Genomic DNA, 15,014 nt, shown 5'->3' with positions numbered 1-15,014 from the left:
ATGTGGCATGGACCTGGGGCTGCACCCAGGGGGGCTGGTGGTGCCGGAGGGGCTGGAGGCACCCATGGAAGGGTGAGGGGGTTCCCAGAATCCTGTGATCAGCCCCCCGACCATGTTCAAACCCCCCTGTTGCCTGTGGAAGAGTATGGGGGACACGGGTGGGGCTCAGTTCTGGGCTGAGGACAGAGCCTGTTTTGGGGTGACCAAAACAGCATCATCACTTCTCCTTTCCCGGGACAGGAATTCCTAATTGAAAGCCTGCAGAAACCCACATGGCACTTCTGGATCGGCCTCTTGGTGCCTGTGGCCGGGACAGCCAGGATATGGGAGAAAAGCTCCGGCCTCGACCAGGACCGGTGAGCGCCAGGGGGAGCGATGGGGGTCAGGGGGAGCACCCCACTGTCCCCGAGGGACCCCCGGGGGTGACACCCGCAGGTTCCAGCTGGACCTCGGGAAGCAACCTGGAGCCTGTGGAACGCTCAAGGGTAAAGGGATCGACCCTCAGAACTGTGACACGAGGCTGCAGTGGATCTGCCAGAGAGAATCTGCTGAGATCTGAGCCTCCATTGCACCCCAAAACAAACCAGCATTAATGCAGGAAAAATCCCAATTCCTGCAGATCCGCCAGCTCCCGCGGGGATGGACAGAGCCGCAGCCAGTGAAAGTCTCTCTGAGGTGGGCGATGTAGGGAGAAGTTGACCTAAAAAAACAAATAAAACCTAAAAATAACTTGGGAAGTTGCACTTCTGGGGTGAACACTGAGAAGAGGGAGGAAGAAAAGTGGCATTTTAAGGGGTGTTTTGGTGCTGGGATGATCCAAGATTCAGCCGGAGGGGGGGGAACTTGAGACTGATGGTCCACTGTGTCCCTGCCCACGTCCCCTGTGCTCCCTGCCATGTCCCCCCCATGTCTTCCCGTGTCCCTCTCTTGTCCCCCGTGTCGGGGGGCAGTCTAGAGGTGGCCCCCGGGAGTCCCAAGGCCAGTCACAGCCGCTGGTCCCAGCAGCTTTTGTCTGGGAGCAATGCCTGGAGGTTCGCAATTTTAGGAGGCTGAATCCCACCTTCGGCACCCGCAGCCTCTGAGCCCGTGTTGCCTGTGCCTGGCAGAGGACCAAGGCAGCTCAAAGACAGTGAAACAGCTATTAATTACCTTAATAAATGGCTCCTACGTAGTGGGTAGGAGAAGAGAGGCCCCAGGGCTTCCCGCTGAGGTGGTGCCACTCCACACACAGGGCTGGTAAACTGGGCCATGAGCTCTGCAAAACGATTTGTCCATTTTCAGATATATCTAGCATTTTATGGATCAATTATTGATGTTTTATGCCTCTTTCAATGATACTTTGTTGATTATCATCTCTTAGAGATCAGGACGGTTTTGATCAGTTTTGATCTTTTATTTTGACCATTTTTGAGGAGGGGTTTTGCTCTTGCAATAACTCATGCTGCAGCTCCTTGTCCTTTCCCCCGTGGGGAGCAACCCCGTATGCCTGTTTTCCTTTGTCTGGAGACAAACCCCCAGCACCAGCAGCCCCTCGGTGTCCCTCACCAGGGCATCAGGGCCAGCCTCCCCAGTAGCTGTCGGGCTGCGGCGGGGGCAGGAAGCTCCGGTCCCGCTACCAGCTCACACCACACCGGGCCAGTGCCAGCAGACAGAGGTGCTTTGACTTCCTGTCCCCTTCCCCATGTGCCCAGCCCAGTGTCACCACCCCCGTGTCCCCAGCCTGTGCCTCTCCGGCTCTGCCATCACATGGAGGACGAGGACGGCTATGTGGTCTTAGACCGACAGGGCAAGTGGGGGAGTGCGGGGAGCTCCCCAACCCTGCAGGATTCAGGTACTGGAGGGTCATGTCCTCTGGGCTGCCTCAGATCGTTGGGGGAGAGTGAATCACGCCTCAACCGGGCCAGGAGACACTTCAGAGACAGAGTCAGAGAAGTGGGTACTTGCTTTATTCGGCGCGCCGGGTCTGTGGGGATTGCTCCTCCGAACACACACACCCTGGTGCTCTCTACAACACAGTATTAAGGGTTAAATTATGAATATTCATCACATTCCTTGGGACAGATGTGGTTATACAAATTATTTATCAGAAGTCATTAGCATATGGGCCATGCATGCGCTGTGTGTCCTGGTGTTCGCACTGAGGAAGACCTCTCCTCTTCCTCGGGGGTCTTTTCTGATGAAGGCCAGTAGTCATCCTCCTAGTGAACTTTTCACCTTTCTCCCTGGGCATGCGTAGTCCTTTGAGGAATGATTCAGCAGTCTCTGAGATGATCCTTGTCCCCTCTATCTTGACAAGATTAGGGTGAATTTGTAATTAACATCTTCTGTCTGAACTAACATTTGGTGTGTCCCAATAGTTAGCTTGTGCTTACATGAGTTAGTTATTGACTGCCCCTTCTTCAAGAGGAACTGGAGCGGGGCAGGGGGGGTGGGGGGGGGTGAAGCCACCCAGGAGTTGCCAAGAGCTGCTCAGGTTGGGGAAAGTGAGGGTCTGGGGGGCTTTTCTTGAGGCTGTGGTTGGCTGCTGTCCCATCCCCCAAGCCATGACCCCAAAAAAGGGAGCAGAGGGGGTTTTGGGGTCACACAGCTCCTCATGCTCCTATGCAGGGGGGTGTCTCACTCAGTTGCTTTCCCCTAGCACTTCCTGCCTTGGGCTCTTTGGGGTTGGAGGAGGTAACAGGTGCTCCTGATCCCACTCTGTTTTCCATATCCCTTGCCCAGCAGCAGGATCTGACTTTCAAGGATCCCGAAGGGTTCCTGGAGCATCCCTCTGCTGTCCTCGCCACCTCCCTGGGACCCTGACAGCCGCCCTGGCCCTGTCCCTCATGCTCTGCTATGAGTTTGCAGGGTGGCAGAGGCATCCGGGCACTCCTTCCCACACCTCCCCTGATTTCCCTGACTGGGCTCAGCATCTCCCTCTCCCAGTTTCCTGGTGGGTGGCACAGCTGTGGCAGCCCAAGGGGACCACAGGATACGGGAACGCCTCACTGGGAATTGCATATTCGGGCTGGGATGGCATCCTCAGGGAGCTGCGGAGGATCCTGTGCCCCTCCCAGGTAACGCTCCCCCAGGGGCTCCTTAAAGCCTCCTCCCGCATGCTTGCCAACACAGAAAGCATTCAAAAGAAAGCTGTTCAGGTCAACCCCAAAGGAGCTCACTATAAAAACCTCTGCAAACACCAGTGACCCCAGTCTTCAAGAAAAATGTTACTCTTTGGAAAATAGCCTTAAAACCCACATTTATGTATTCTAAGTAACAACTTCCTCTCGAGGAAATCTTATTTGTTCTTTCAACCCTGAAAAGAGCCTCTTTGGATGCATCATTGTGAACTTTGCTAATCTTCATGCACACCTTCACATAATGCCCGGAAACAGAGGGCTTGGTTTGTTTAATATGGCTAAAAGTACAGGTAGAAGGGAATATCTTGCTATGAATATCTGGGTGGAGAGGAAGAGCCACAGGGCAAGGAGAGGAGCCATTTGAGTGAGGGGACAATGGTGGCAGAAGAACAAATGTATGCAGGTTGGCCCTGAACCCATTTCTGTTTTTCTTTGGTCTATCACACAGCCCAGGTAAAAATTGGTTTTCCCACTATTCAAAAGAATTAAAAAAAAAAAATAAACCACAGTACCTTTGCCTCTCCTCACAGGTGGCAGGATTAATTTTGAAACTGTGCCAAAGTGACTGCTCTCCCAGGAGAGGCCAAGCATCACCTGGCCAACATTGCCCATGCTAAAACTGAGATCTCACACCTTCCTTTAAAGGCTGGCTTGGAAGGGGGCTGGAGAGAGAAAAATCCAATGGATTCTTGATTTTCCAGTGCTCCAGGACCCTGTGGGGGGTTGGCATTACCCTGTGCACTGGTATTACAGGTTGCATATTTATGAGAGAAAAACCTGTCATGGAGACCAATCCAGCAGGACCAATTGATTGATGTTCTGATGCAGAAGTCAAGTCTGAAAGCAGTCAAGTTTGAAAAAAAGGAGGGTTTTTTCCTCTTTCCACAAAAAAATGGGAAGGGGGAATTATAACTACTTTCTGAATGGAACAAACCCGTGTTTCTTAGTTGGACTTGCTTTGGCTGAATCCCACTTCTGGCCAGGGTTGCCTGTCTGCAAAGGATGGCTCTTTTCCAGAGGATGGAAAGCACATCACTCGCAATGTCTTGGGGGCAGCCTGAGGCAGCCCCTGGGAGGCCAGGGCCAGCCAGAGCTGTTGGTCTTTTTGTCTGGGAGCAGCCCTCCAGCTTTCCTGAGCTTCCTGGGAGGGTCCTGGAAGGTCCCAAGGCATCCCAGGATGTCCTGGAGGGGTTCTGGGGGGATCCTGATATGCGGAAAAGACTCCACTACTGGAATAAGTAGTGAAGTAAGTATGTTTATTTCAGTGCTGGGGCGCATGGGGGATAATTCCTCCAAAGTCATGCGTGCCCACAGCTGCATTCAGCTTGATATATATCGGGTTACAAGTTCCATATTCATTGAGTTTCCCAATACGCCTATGCATATTCATTACCTAGCCCCACCTAGCCTCGCCTCATATTACAATGAGCCCAGAAGTCATTTACATTCACGTTGCACTTGCGCAGTGTCGTCTGGTGGTCGTGGGCAGGGGCTCTGGGATGGAATAAGGGTCTTACTCAGATGAAGTAAAGGGTCTTCCTCCTTCTGAACTTTTCACCTTGCTTCCCTGCGCATGCTCTTTATGTCCCTGGCCCAAGTCCAAACTTCAAGGCTGGTTTAAGTTAGTTTTAGGTTGAAAACAGGATCTTTGGTTAAGATTCTTTCTCTTTATCAATAGTCTTCTATCTTCTCATCCTGCTTTGCTAGGCACAATAAGTGTTGAGCAAGCTGAATTGCTTTTAACAAATAGCTCCTTAGCAAATCATTTAACCTCTGCTTCCCCATCCCCCCTGGTTCAGTACCATGAGGGTCCCAGGGGAGTCAGAGGTCCTGAGAGGTCCAAAGGAAGTCCCAGCTGCTCCTGGAATTTCCTGGGGGGTCCTAGAGAGGGTCCCATAGGGGTGTTGTGGGGGTCCCACATGGGGGGTCCCAGGGGCAGTCGGGAGGAGGGAGCATCGTGGGCGTCCAGGGGTTCCGGGGGGGTTCCTAGTGATTCTTGAGAGGTTCTGATGGGGTCTGAGGGGGTCAGAGGTCCTGGGGTATCCTGGGGAGGGTCCTTGGGAGGGTTCCATGTGGGATCCTAGGGGTGGGTCCTGGAAGGTCCCATGATGTCCCAGAGGGATCTTCAAATGTCCAGGAGGGTACAGGGGCTGTTCCGAGAGCAAAGCCAAGGGGTAAGATGGAGAGTGGGCAAGGCCTGAGGAGGATGAGCGGGGTCACAAAGGGGCATGGCTGAGGTGGGTAAAGCCAAAACACTGCTTTGCCCAAGCAAGGGGGCATGGACCTGCAGCACAGCGGGGCGAAGGGCATGTGGTGAGTGACCACTGACCCTTGTGTCACCAGTGACCCCCAGTGTGCCCCCCTGCTGACCTCTGACCCCCTCAAGCTGCCCCATCCTGCTGGTGGTCGGTGACAATTCCCCCCACAGTAGGACGTAGTGGTGTAAAAGGGGTAAAAAGGATAAAAGGGGGATGGCCAAAGGGGAGGGGGAACATCTTAGGATGAAGGGCATGGTCAGAGGGTGAAGGGACGTGGTCTAAAGTCAATGGATGTGGTCTTGGGATGGGGTGTGGCCAGGGTCCCACCCCATTGTCTGTCTGAGGGAGTGGGGTCATGGCCAAGATGGAACGGGCGTGATATAAGGAGAGGAGGCATGGCTTTAGGCAAGAGGGCGTGGTCTGATGGGAAAGGGCCGTGTCCTGAGCAGCCCCTCCCACAGTGGTAGCATGGGGTGTGACACCCGCCCCGCTCCCGCACTGGCTCCTGCAGCGCGGACGCCCCCTCCGCCCCTCAAATATCACCTGTGACTCTTCCGTGACGCCTCTAACTTCCCCAAACCCTCCAGGACTCCCCCAATTCCTTCTGGGACACCCAATCCCCACCATAGACCCCACCAGGATTGCCCAGACACTACCTCAGGACCCCCCCGGGACCCCCAGGATACCCGGGACCATCTGGGAGTGTCCAGGGATGGGGTCCGTGCCTTAAAAAGGATGACTTTGGGATGGAGGGAGGTGACTTTGAGATGGAGAGGAGGTGTTAATATTATTATTAGGGTTTAATGAAGCGAGTCCATCCAAGGAGAGAGATTCCGCCCCAGTCGCTGCGTCGGCTGCAGGACACCTCCCCTTCTCTCCCCTGGTTTATCAGCAGCAAAACTGCCACCGACTTCCCCTCTGCATGCCTGGATTCCCACGGAGCCGGCCCACGGTTCCTCCACTCTGCCCCACCCTGCGTTCCTTCCCCCTCAGTGGGTGCGTGTGGATGGGAATCACCCTGGGATGGGTTCCAAGACACGCCCCCATTCCATCCGAGGATCAGCGACTGGCATGTGCTATTGCAACCTTCCTGCCCTAGTGTAACTCCTGTGGAGGTGCTGATACAACTCCTCCGTTTCCTCGGATTGTACCCACAGTTTCCTGTCCGCAGGGTCCCCAGTGTCATACATGAAATCCCTATTTGTGCTTGGTCTTTGCATATTGGGTGCTTTGGATAGTTAATTTTGAGTTAATTATTTTTAAATTGAATGTTGCAGTTGACCCATCGGCCCAGGTGCAGGGGTCCGGTTCCATTGTCGGTGTTTCTATTTGTTTAGAGTTGTTGGTGGAGTTGCACCCTTCCCAGTTGGAGTTTTCCCAGTTGGAGGTCGCAGGCTTGCCCCTTTTCGGGCTGCAGACCACTGGTGCACCGTGGGAGTTGCCTTTCCTGTGTTTGCTGTGTACTTTTGCGGGTGTTCTGGGGTGTGTTGGATGTATTTTAATACTTTTTGTAGATGTTTCACTTGCATTTTGATTCCGGGGCCGAGACCCCCCCACCCAGTCTTGATAGCCGGCAGCTATTTCTAGCTGCAGAGCCGTTGCTCTGCGGGCGGGTTCCATGGCAGCCTGAATGCCTGAATTTTAATGAAGATATTGTTTTCCCTTATCTCTAACTGATACCACCCCCCTTGACAACGACGAGCCATTGGTGGACAGAGATGATCCATCAAAGGGAAAGCACCAATCGCCTTGGACCGAAGGGGCGGGCTGTGGGCGGACTGGGGGCGGACTGGGGGCGGAGCAAAAACTATAAAAAGGACGAAGCCGAGAGGCGGGCTCTCTTCTCTCTTCCCTCTTCCCCTCTTGCTCTCTCCAGACTAGCTGTGGGAGACATCGGTGCTGGGCATTAAAAGCCTTACCCCTTTTAAGGGGCTTTTAGTAATTTTTTTAAGTCAACCCAGCACTGCAAGTTTTTTCTCTACCTGAGGTCTAGTGCTGTCTCAGCCAGAAGATCTCATATCCCTGCGCTCCTGGGGCATACCATCTACCGAGCCATAGGATCCCAAATTTTTATATTTTTCTGATTTCTGTAATTTTTCAATTTTTTTCTGTTTTCAATAAATTAATCTTTTTAAGAGTTGTCTCATTTCTCACACCCAGTCATGTTCCCACCCCTCCACTGACCTCTGGGACCTCCCCTCCAAATCCTTCTGTGACCCCCAACCCCCACAGTGACCCCCCTGGACTGCTTCAGGACCACGCCCCTTTGTGAGCCCACCCAGTCTCAGGCCATGCCCACCCCTATCCCCCGTCTTGGGCTCTACTCCCAGAAGCCCCCAGGATCCTCAGGACCCTCCCAGGACACCCTCCCTAGACCCTCTGGGACCTTCCACAACCCTACCCCAGGAACCCCCCCTAGGGGACGCTCCGTTACCCTCCCCAAGACCCCCTCTGGTACTCCCACATGGAACCCTCAGAACCACCCCAATGGGACCCTCCCTGGGACCTTCCAGGACCCCCTAAGAACACTTCTTGTGACACATCGGGCCCCCCAGGACCCACCCCATGGGACCACCGGGACCCGCCACCCAGGACCCCCTCTCGGGACTCCCACGTGGGACCCCGAGAACCCCCCCATGGAACCCTCCCCTTGATCCCTCAGGACCTTCCAGGAACACCCCATGAAACCCCCATGACCCCCCACAGAACCCCCCCTAGCATCACCCTATGGGACTCCCAGAACCCTTTGATGGGACCTCCCTCCCAGGAAGACCCCAGGACCTGCCAGGACCCACCCTGGGGCCACTGACCTCTCCCCAGACCCATAAAGGCCTCATCGAGACCACCAAACTGACCCCCTCGACCCCTAATGCATAACCCACATCCCCCTCAGAACCCCCAGACCACCCCAGGGTCACCCCAAGAACTCACATGACCAACCCACATCGCATTATTGACATCCTGCTTGTCCAGTTGTTCTAAGACCACATAGCCGTCCTTGTCCTCCATGTGATGGCAGAGCCAGGGAGGCACAGGCTGGGGACACGGGGGTGGTGACACTGGGCTGGGCACACGGGGAAGGGGACAGGAAGTCAAAGCACCTCTGTCTGCTGGCACTGGCCCGGTGTGGTGTGAGCTGGTAGCGGGACCGGAGCTTCCTGCCCCCGCCGCAGCCCAACGGCTACTGGGGGGACTGGCCCTGATGCCCTGGAAAACCAGCATACATGAATCAGGGGAGATGAAGAAGCAGAGGTTAAATGATTTGCTAAGGAGCTATTTGTTAAAAGCAATGCATTCAGCTTGCTCAACACTTATTGTGCCTACCAAAGCAGGACGAGAAGATAGAAGACTATTGATAAAGAGAAAGAATCTTAACCAAAGATCCTGTTTTCAACCTAAAACTAACTTAAACCAGCCTTGAAGTTTGGACTTGGGCCAGGGACATAAAGAGCATGCGCAGGGAAGCAAGGTGAAAAGTTCAGAAGGAGGAAGACCCTTTACTTCATCTGAGTAAGACCCTTATTCCATCCCAGAGCCCCTGCCCACGACCACCAGACGACACTGCGCAAGTGCAACGTGAATGTAAATGACTTCTGGGCTCATTGTAATATGAGGCGAGGCTAGGTGGGGCTAGGTAATGAATATGCATAGGCGTATTGGGAAACTCAATGAATATGGAACTTGTAACCCGATATATATCAAGCTGAATGCAGCTGTGGGCACACATGACTTTGGAGGAATTATCCCCCATGCGCCCCAGCACTGAAATAAACATACTTACTTCACTACTTATTCCAGTAGTGGAGTCTTTTCCGCATATCATATGGGGCTGCTCCCCATGGGGGAAAGGACAAGGAGCTGCAGCGTGAGCTATTGCGAGAGAAAAACCACTCCTTTACCCCCGGAAAATTGTGAGAAAAAAAGATAAAAATGTTTGTCCTGATCTCTAAGAGATCTGACTGTGACCCCCATTCCCCTGGGCCACTGTGGAGGTCGCTGCCTGTTTGGACTCAATTTATCCGTCAGATTGCAAACGCCAACAGACACTGAGCACCGACGAACACCCACCACTGCCTGTGTCGCACCCCAATGGATCTAGCAGGGGCTGGAAGCTCCATGGAGCAGCTCAAGGCCTGCTCCACACTCGCCCCTGCAAGCCCGGGATGGTGATGCGTGAAAGGCAAGGACAAAACACCTTTCAACCAGTTTGGTTAAAAGGGGATGTTTATTTTCAGCGCTGGGCGGACACGCGGGATGTCTCCCAAAGGCGTGTGTGCCTTTCCACAGCTTCTAGCTCTCTATTGATCCACAAAAATCATGCATATTCTAAGGTGCCTGTGCATATTTATTACCTATCATTGCCCATTCCCCACTCGGTATTATAATGAGTTTGCATGCTCATTACGGCTGCATAGTCCCTTTTCTTTATTGAGTCAGGGGTCGTAAACTGAGTCTGGGGACGCAGAGATGAAGGAGAGAGAAGTCTTCCTCCCCCCTAAACTTTTCACCTTCTCCTTGCTGCTAGGACTACCTGACCTGCTGGTCTCTTCATTTTTTGGTTTTGATTAGTTTCAGTGTTAAAATTCATAATGTATAGGTCTCCCCGGGTTGATTCTGAGTGTTATTCGAGGTATATCGGTTTCATTTAAATGTTACCAGATGTGTTGGTCCCGCTTTGGCTGTCTCTGAGTGTTACCAGGTGTAAAACAATCAACCTTGGTTGACACTATCTGTCTTTATTGGTTACATTCCTAACTCTTAACTTCTAAGCTTTCTAAAAAGTCTCATAACTTGTTTCTCAACATTTAACTCTCTAGGCTCTAACTGAACACTACAGTTCATTCCCCCCTTTTCTATAAGCTTAGTAAATTCTTTTAGTACTACCCAGATTCTTCATCTTCATACCAAGTAAAAGTATCTCTTAAGGCCACACTATATGCTTTTGATAACGAGGTTTGAATCGCTACCCATCGTAATATTTTCCAATTCCAAATGAACATTATAATAGACATAATCAAACTTATGCTAACCAAAATCAATAAAACAATAATTGGATGAACTAACATATTGAGTATCCCAGTTGCTTTTGGTGACCATCCAAAGAGCACATCCCACCAGCGATGAGATGTGTCTATTTCCAACCGTTTAAAGACTCTCCATATAGTTTCTGCGTCATGGTGTATTGTAATCAGTCTTCTTCCCCATGTTCTTAATTTCTTCAAGAATTTCCTTTAAGTCTTCATGTTTCAACAGCTGCTTGACTAGAGTTAAATTCATCCCTATAGGCACAGGCGATATTTCCTGCACGATAGTCAGATTCACCTTTATGTATTGATGTGATACAACAGGTGCCTGATAGGAGAAGTCACAGCCTTCAATTCTGACAAAATTACATATGCACAGATTAGATTTGGTTTCATTTATGATCAATTCATCCACCACTATCGTGGGGCATGATGTCCTAAGACACACACAGCCCTGGCTTATGTACACAAGCAAGGTTGTCTGATTGACCGAGTGAACTTCGAAGTGACAAATGCTCTGGTCTGTATCCAGGCAAGTATCTTGATCCTCATTTATATTTCCCTCACATATAAACCCCAATTGTTTCCTCATGGCACAAGACTCTATTAATAGTCTTCCACTTCCCTTTAACTTTTCGCACCCACTTTCTGTGTTCAGAGGGGTTTAGGATGGTTCCTTCATGATTTAATCCTAAAGCAGTTATTGGGTGTATCAGACTCACTGGTGCATTATTTATAGTTAAAACAAAGGCAGTCACCATACTTGTTACAGGATCATAAGTAAAGTTAACTAAGACCCACCATGACTGGAGTTCTCTTACTAAGTCAGAGGCATTATCCCAAATAATTTTGCGAACCTCAGCAGGGAACGTGCCTTCACCACCTTCTCTGATGATTGATGCAGCTGCTGACTGCATCCATAATTGAGCCTGGATGCAGCTGAGAGCCAAAGAAATGTTGATTTGTGTAGCACTGAGCATGTCAATTATCAATTTGTGGTCATTCCCATTTACCTTTTCCCAATCTGGTAATATGTTTGATAACAACCACTGATGGCTTCCCAAGGCTAATAGGGATGACTGCAGCAGTTGTTGTATTTTAGTCAAATCTCTAGTTGTGGCAGCCAATTTATTCATTAGTACTTCTGAATCAATACTATTTAAGATTCCCAATCCTGTTCCCATAACACCGGTTATGTCTCTTTGCGTTTATTTCTTAGAAGGGTTCTGCTTTCGCAACCAGTTTGTCCACCCCTCGAAGGAAGTTTGCAGAAAAGGTGAACAAGCTGGCTGAATTTCTGAGACATTGTTTTGCATCAGCAATTTAACTCGTTTGAGGGACCATGCTGGACTCTTCATGTCCCTCGGAGTTCTTCTGTGAAAAGCAAACACAACAGAGTCTGCCACCAAAAGGCAGAAAATTAGAATGATGGAATTATCCAGAGTTTATATATCCAATGCTCTCTCCCTAGGGCATCAGAGGCTACCCATGCATATTTATTCACAGGGCTTTTTAGCACTAGTGGTACTTCTCCTACAGTAGGGAGGTCTACCAAAACAGGTTGTCCAGGGTAGTGTGCTGGATTCTTAGGATCATTTGGTCCCTGTAGTGAGAGCATTCCCAAGGCATTTAAAACACAATAGTGGTTCTTTGTTGGAACAATTCCACACCTCTGGGCATCTTTCTTTGTCAGTGCAGAAATTTGTGCCCCAGTGTCAATCAGAAAAGTTACAGGTGCCTGTTTAGGGCCTGTAATAGCTGTGATCATTTATATCTCCTGTTTTATTTTTAGTGAGCATTCTCAGGTATACCCATGCTCCATCTCTTCATCCACTGACAAGAGACGGAGGGTCTAGTTTCCATGGCTTTGAGGGAGAGGTCATTTTGGCTCACTGCACAGACTTTGAGGGAGAGGTTGCTCTGACTCACTGCCCAGATTCTGAGGGAGGAGGGGTGCACTGGGTTGAATTGACGGATTCGGTAGAATGGTTTTCGGCAGTGCCAGTTAGACACTACCTTACTCAATTTATCAAGGGGTAAGCCATCCATCACATCTCTGGGGACCCCCTTTTTGATGCCTAATAACCACCAATGCTGACAGTTAGAAATCTGTTTTACATTTTCTGGCTTTTCTCTATGAGAAGCCTTAATGTACCTGACACCTTTTTTTTTTTCTGATTTTTCCTCTGGGATTTTTATAGGTCCATATTTTCTACTGTAATTAATGAGATCTTCTGCAACCTCACTCCATGTCCAAACTTTGCAACCACCGGCAGGTGAATTCGATTGTGAACCTGGCAGCTGAGAGGGGGTTGAATATGGAGTAAACCCAGGATCAGTAGATCCAGTTTGGTCGCTTGGGTTTCCAAGGAATCTATCCAGTCTTTCTATGGTACCTACAGCTGCTATGGTTTTTTGAAGGACAATTGCTGTAGGTTTGAGTGATTCTGGAAGGCCTCAAATTAAAGGGATCATCAGTTCGGGCTTCACAGGTAATTGCATCGGGGATTCATATCCAGGAGTCAATTTCCTGTCATGGATCATTTGCAGACAGGCGGCTTTGTGGACGCTTTCTAGAAGTTGATCGGGGGTACCAACTATAGCTAAAGGGTCTCCCCTTTCTAAAGGATTGAGTCCCCCCGGCCTAGAAAGCTGTGCGCTGAGTCAGGGACTATGTGCCACATTTGTCTCCTGTTGTCAAGAAAACTCCATGTTCCCAGTATCCACTGGCCTCCTGTTCAGTTAATAGAATTTGTTCTCCTCCAGTGAGAGACACTCAGAAAACATATTCCATCTCAGATTCATGGGGGAGCCGCCCATACTCCTTTTTAACTTAGCCAATTCAATAGCAGTGTATGGTATTTGTTTAGTGGTGATATGCAGTTCAAACTCTCCATCGTTGATATAATTATATTCTGTTTTAATCAGAGGTCTCATATGAGGGCAGCAGTTTTCCCCACAATTTTTCACTAGCATTCTTTCTGGGGGTAATTTGGTTAATGTGAGGAGTTTCCTTTTCCTCTCTCTCTTTTGGTGAGTCAGCATTCTTTGAATTCTTAAAATATTCCTCTTTTAAAGCAGCCTGCAGCAAATGATTTTTATTCTTCTCTTCATCTAATTGTTTCTGTAAAATCTTCACTAGGTTTTGAAGTGAATCTATGATTGCTTTCTCCTCAGTACATCGCTTTAAGCAGTGATCTATAGCTGCTGTAAGGCATGCCCCTAAAATGGAGCAGATTATGGTTTTATTTCGGCCAAATTTAAATTTTGTCTCATGTTGTAAAGAACATACTCTAACAGTCACATTCTCCAAATTAAACCAGTTATTTTGAGCCCATTCTTCCCCTCCCGGAGAGGGCTGGCCATTATGTTTTGCTAGCAGAGCATAAAATGCAGCTTTATTATTTGCACTGGGGTTTTCAGTCATTTTATGAAGGGATCAAAACCACCACAGGGAGGTAAAAGTTAATTACGCACTGCGACACACACAGCTTCACTGTGTCTCCCTTCGCTTCCCTGGGTGGGTGAAGAGACCAAATCTGCTTGGGAGGTACTCCTTAAGTTACTTATGGTTGTCTCTTTGCTACACCAAGCAGTCTAAATTCACACACACACACACCAAAACAGTTCCCCCTTTTACACTAAGAGATCTTTTGTGAAAAATCTGAAGACAGAGCCCTCAGTTGAGTATGGGGTGCTTTTCACCCAGGTGTGTGCAGTTTGCAGGAAATTCAAGTCACCCCCCCTTGCTTTCTAGACACCACTCACCCTTTTCAGGTTGTTGGGCTAGGTGCAGCTGGAGCGAAACGTCCTTCCCCTATTACAGACTACACACAACCTTGCAACCCCTTCTGTCTGTCAGAGATCCTGTCCGTGACGCCAGTTTAATGTCACAATCCACTAATACGAGCGGGGGTCGTGATGGTTCATTTTATAGATCTCAGAGCGTAAAAGGACACAAGGGATTTCAGTTTTAATCAAAACAGTGCACCTTTATTAAGTGCCCACAACATAGTAATGCAATAGAGGAGAGAGAGAGAGAGATAAAGAAAGACAATGTAAAAGAGTAAAGAGGAAGAAAAAGGGGGGGACAATAGCTACCAACGGATGAGACGAAGTCCTCGTGGTCTTCCGCCAATAGATTCGTCTTCTTTCTGTGAGGAGATCTCGGGCTCAGTTATTTCAGAAAGTCCCTTTATAGTCCTTTTCAGAAGCGAGGGGCAACTGGCCAAGAGGTTGGGAAATCTACAGCCGTTGTTATGGGGCCCCTTGCTTTGGGAAACAGGTACAGGACAGGTGTACAGGACAGGTCATTCCTTTCTGCTTCAGCGCAGTCCTTCCCGCCTGGGCAGCAAGAACAATGCAGTCCATTGCGACCTGCACTAATTTTCCTCAGGAATGCGTACCAGTTCCCAGTGGGCACACCCGCAGACAACACTTGGCAGACATCCCACCTCAGCCAGGCCAGGATTCCTGTGTTCAGTCTCTGTCCTTGGTGATGATCGTGAAGCAGATGAGGGATCTTCGGACCATCTCTTACAAGAGGGTAAAGGCCAATGGGTTACAAAGGATCTGCATAGGGTCTCCCAGAGGATTCTGGATCTGTCTTTTCT

The 15,014-nt window shown here is 49.9% G+C and overlaps 1 protein-coding gene across 1 annotated transcript; it reads left to right on the top strand.

Moving 5' to 3' along the window:
• Nucleotides 1-1,746: 1,746 nt before the first annotated feature.
• LOC309575394 (uncharacterized protein) lies at nt 1,747-3,185 on the top strand (the record flags this gene model as incomplete). Its single annotated transcript, XM_082285811.1, has 2 exons — nt 1,747-1,831; nt 2,722-3,185. The coding sequence occupies 2 exons, from the start codon at nt 1,747-1,749 to the stop codon at nt 3,183-3,185; spliced, it is 549 nt and encodes a 182-aa protein (XP_082141937.1).
• Nucleotides 3,186-15,014: the final 11,829 nt, after the last annotated feature.

The sequence above is a fragment of the Coloeus monedula genome (genome assembly GCF_965178545.1).
Source record: "Coloeus monedula genome assembly, chromosome: 8".
Classification (NCBI taxonomy): domain Eukaryota; kingdom Metazoa; phylum Chordata; class Aves; order Passeriformes; family Corvidae; genus Coloeus; species Coloeus monedula.
This window is presented reverse-complemented; position numbering and strand designations above follow the sequence as displayed.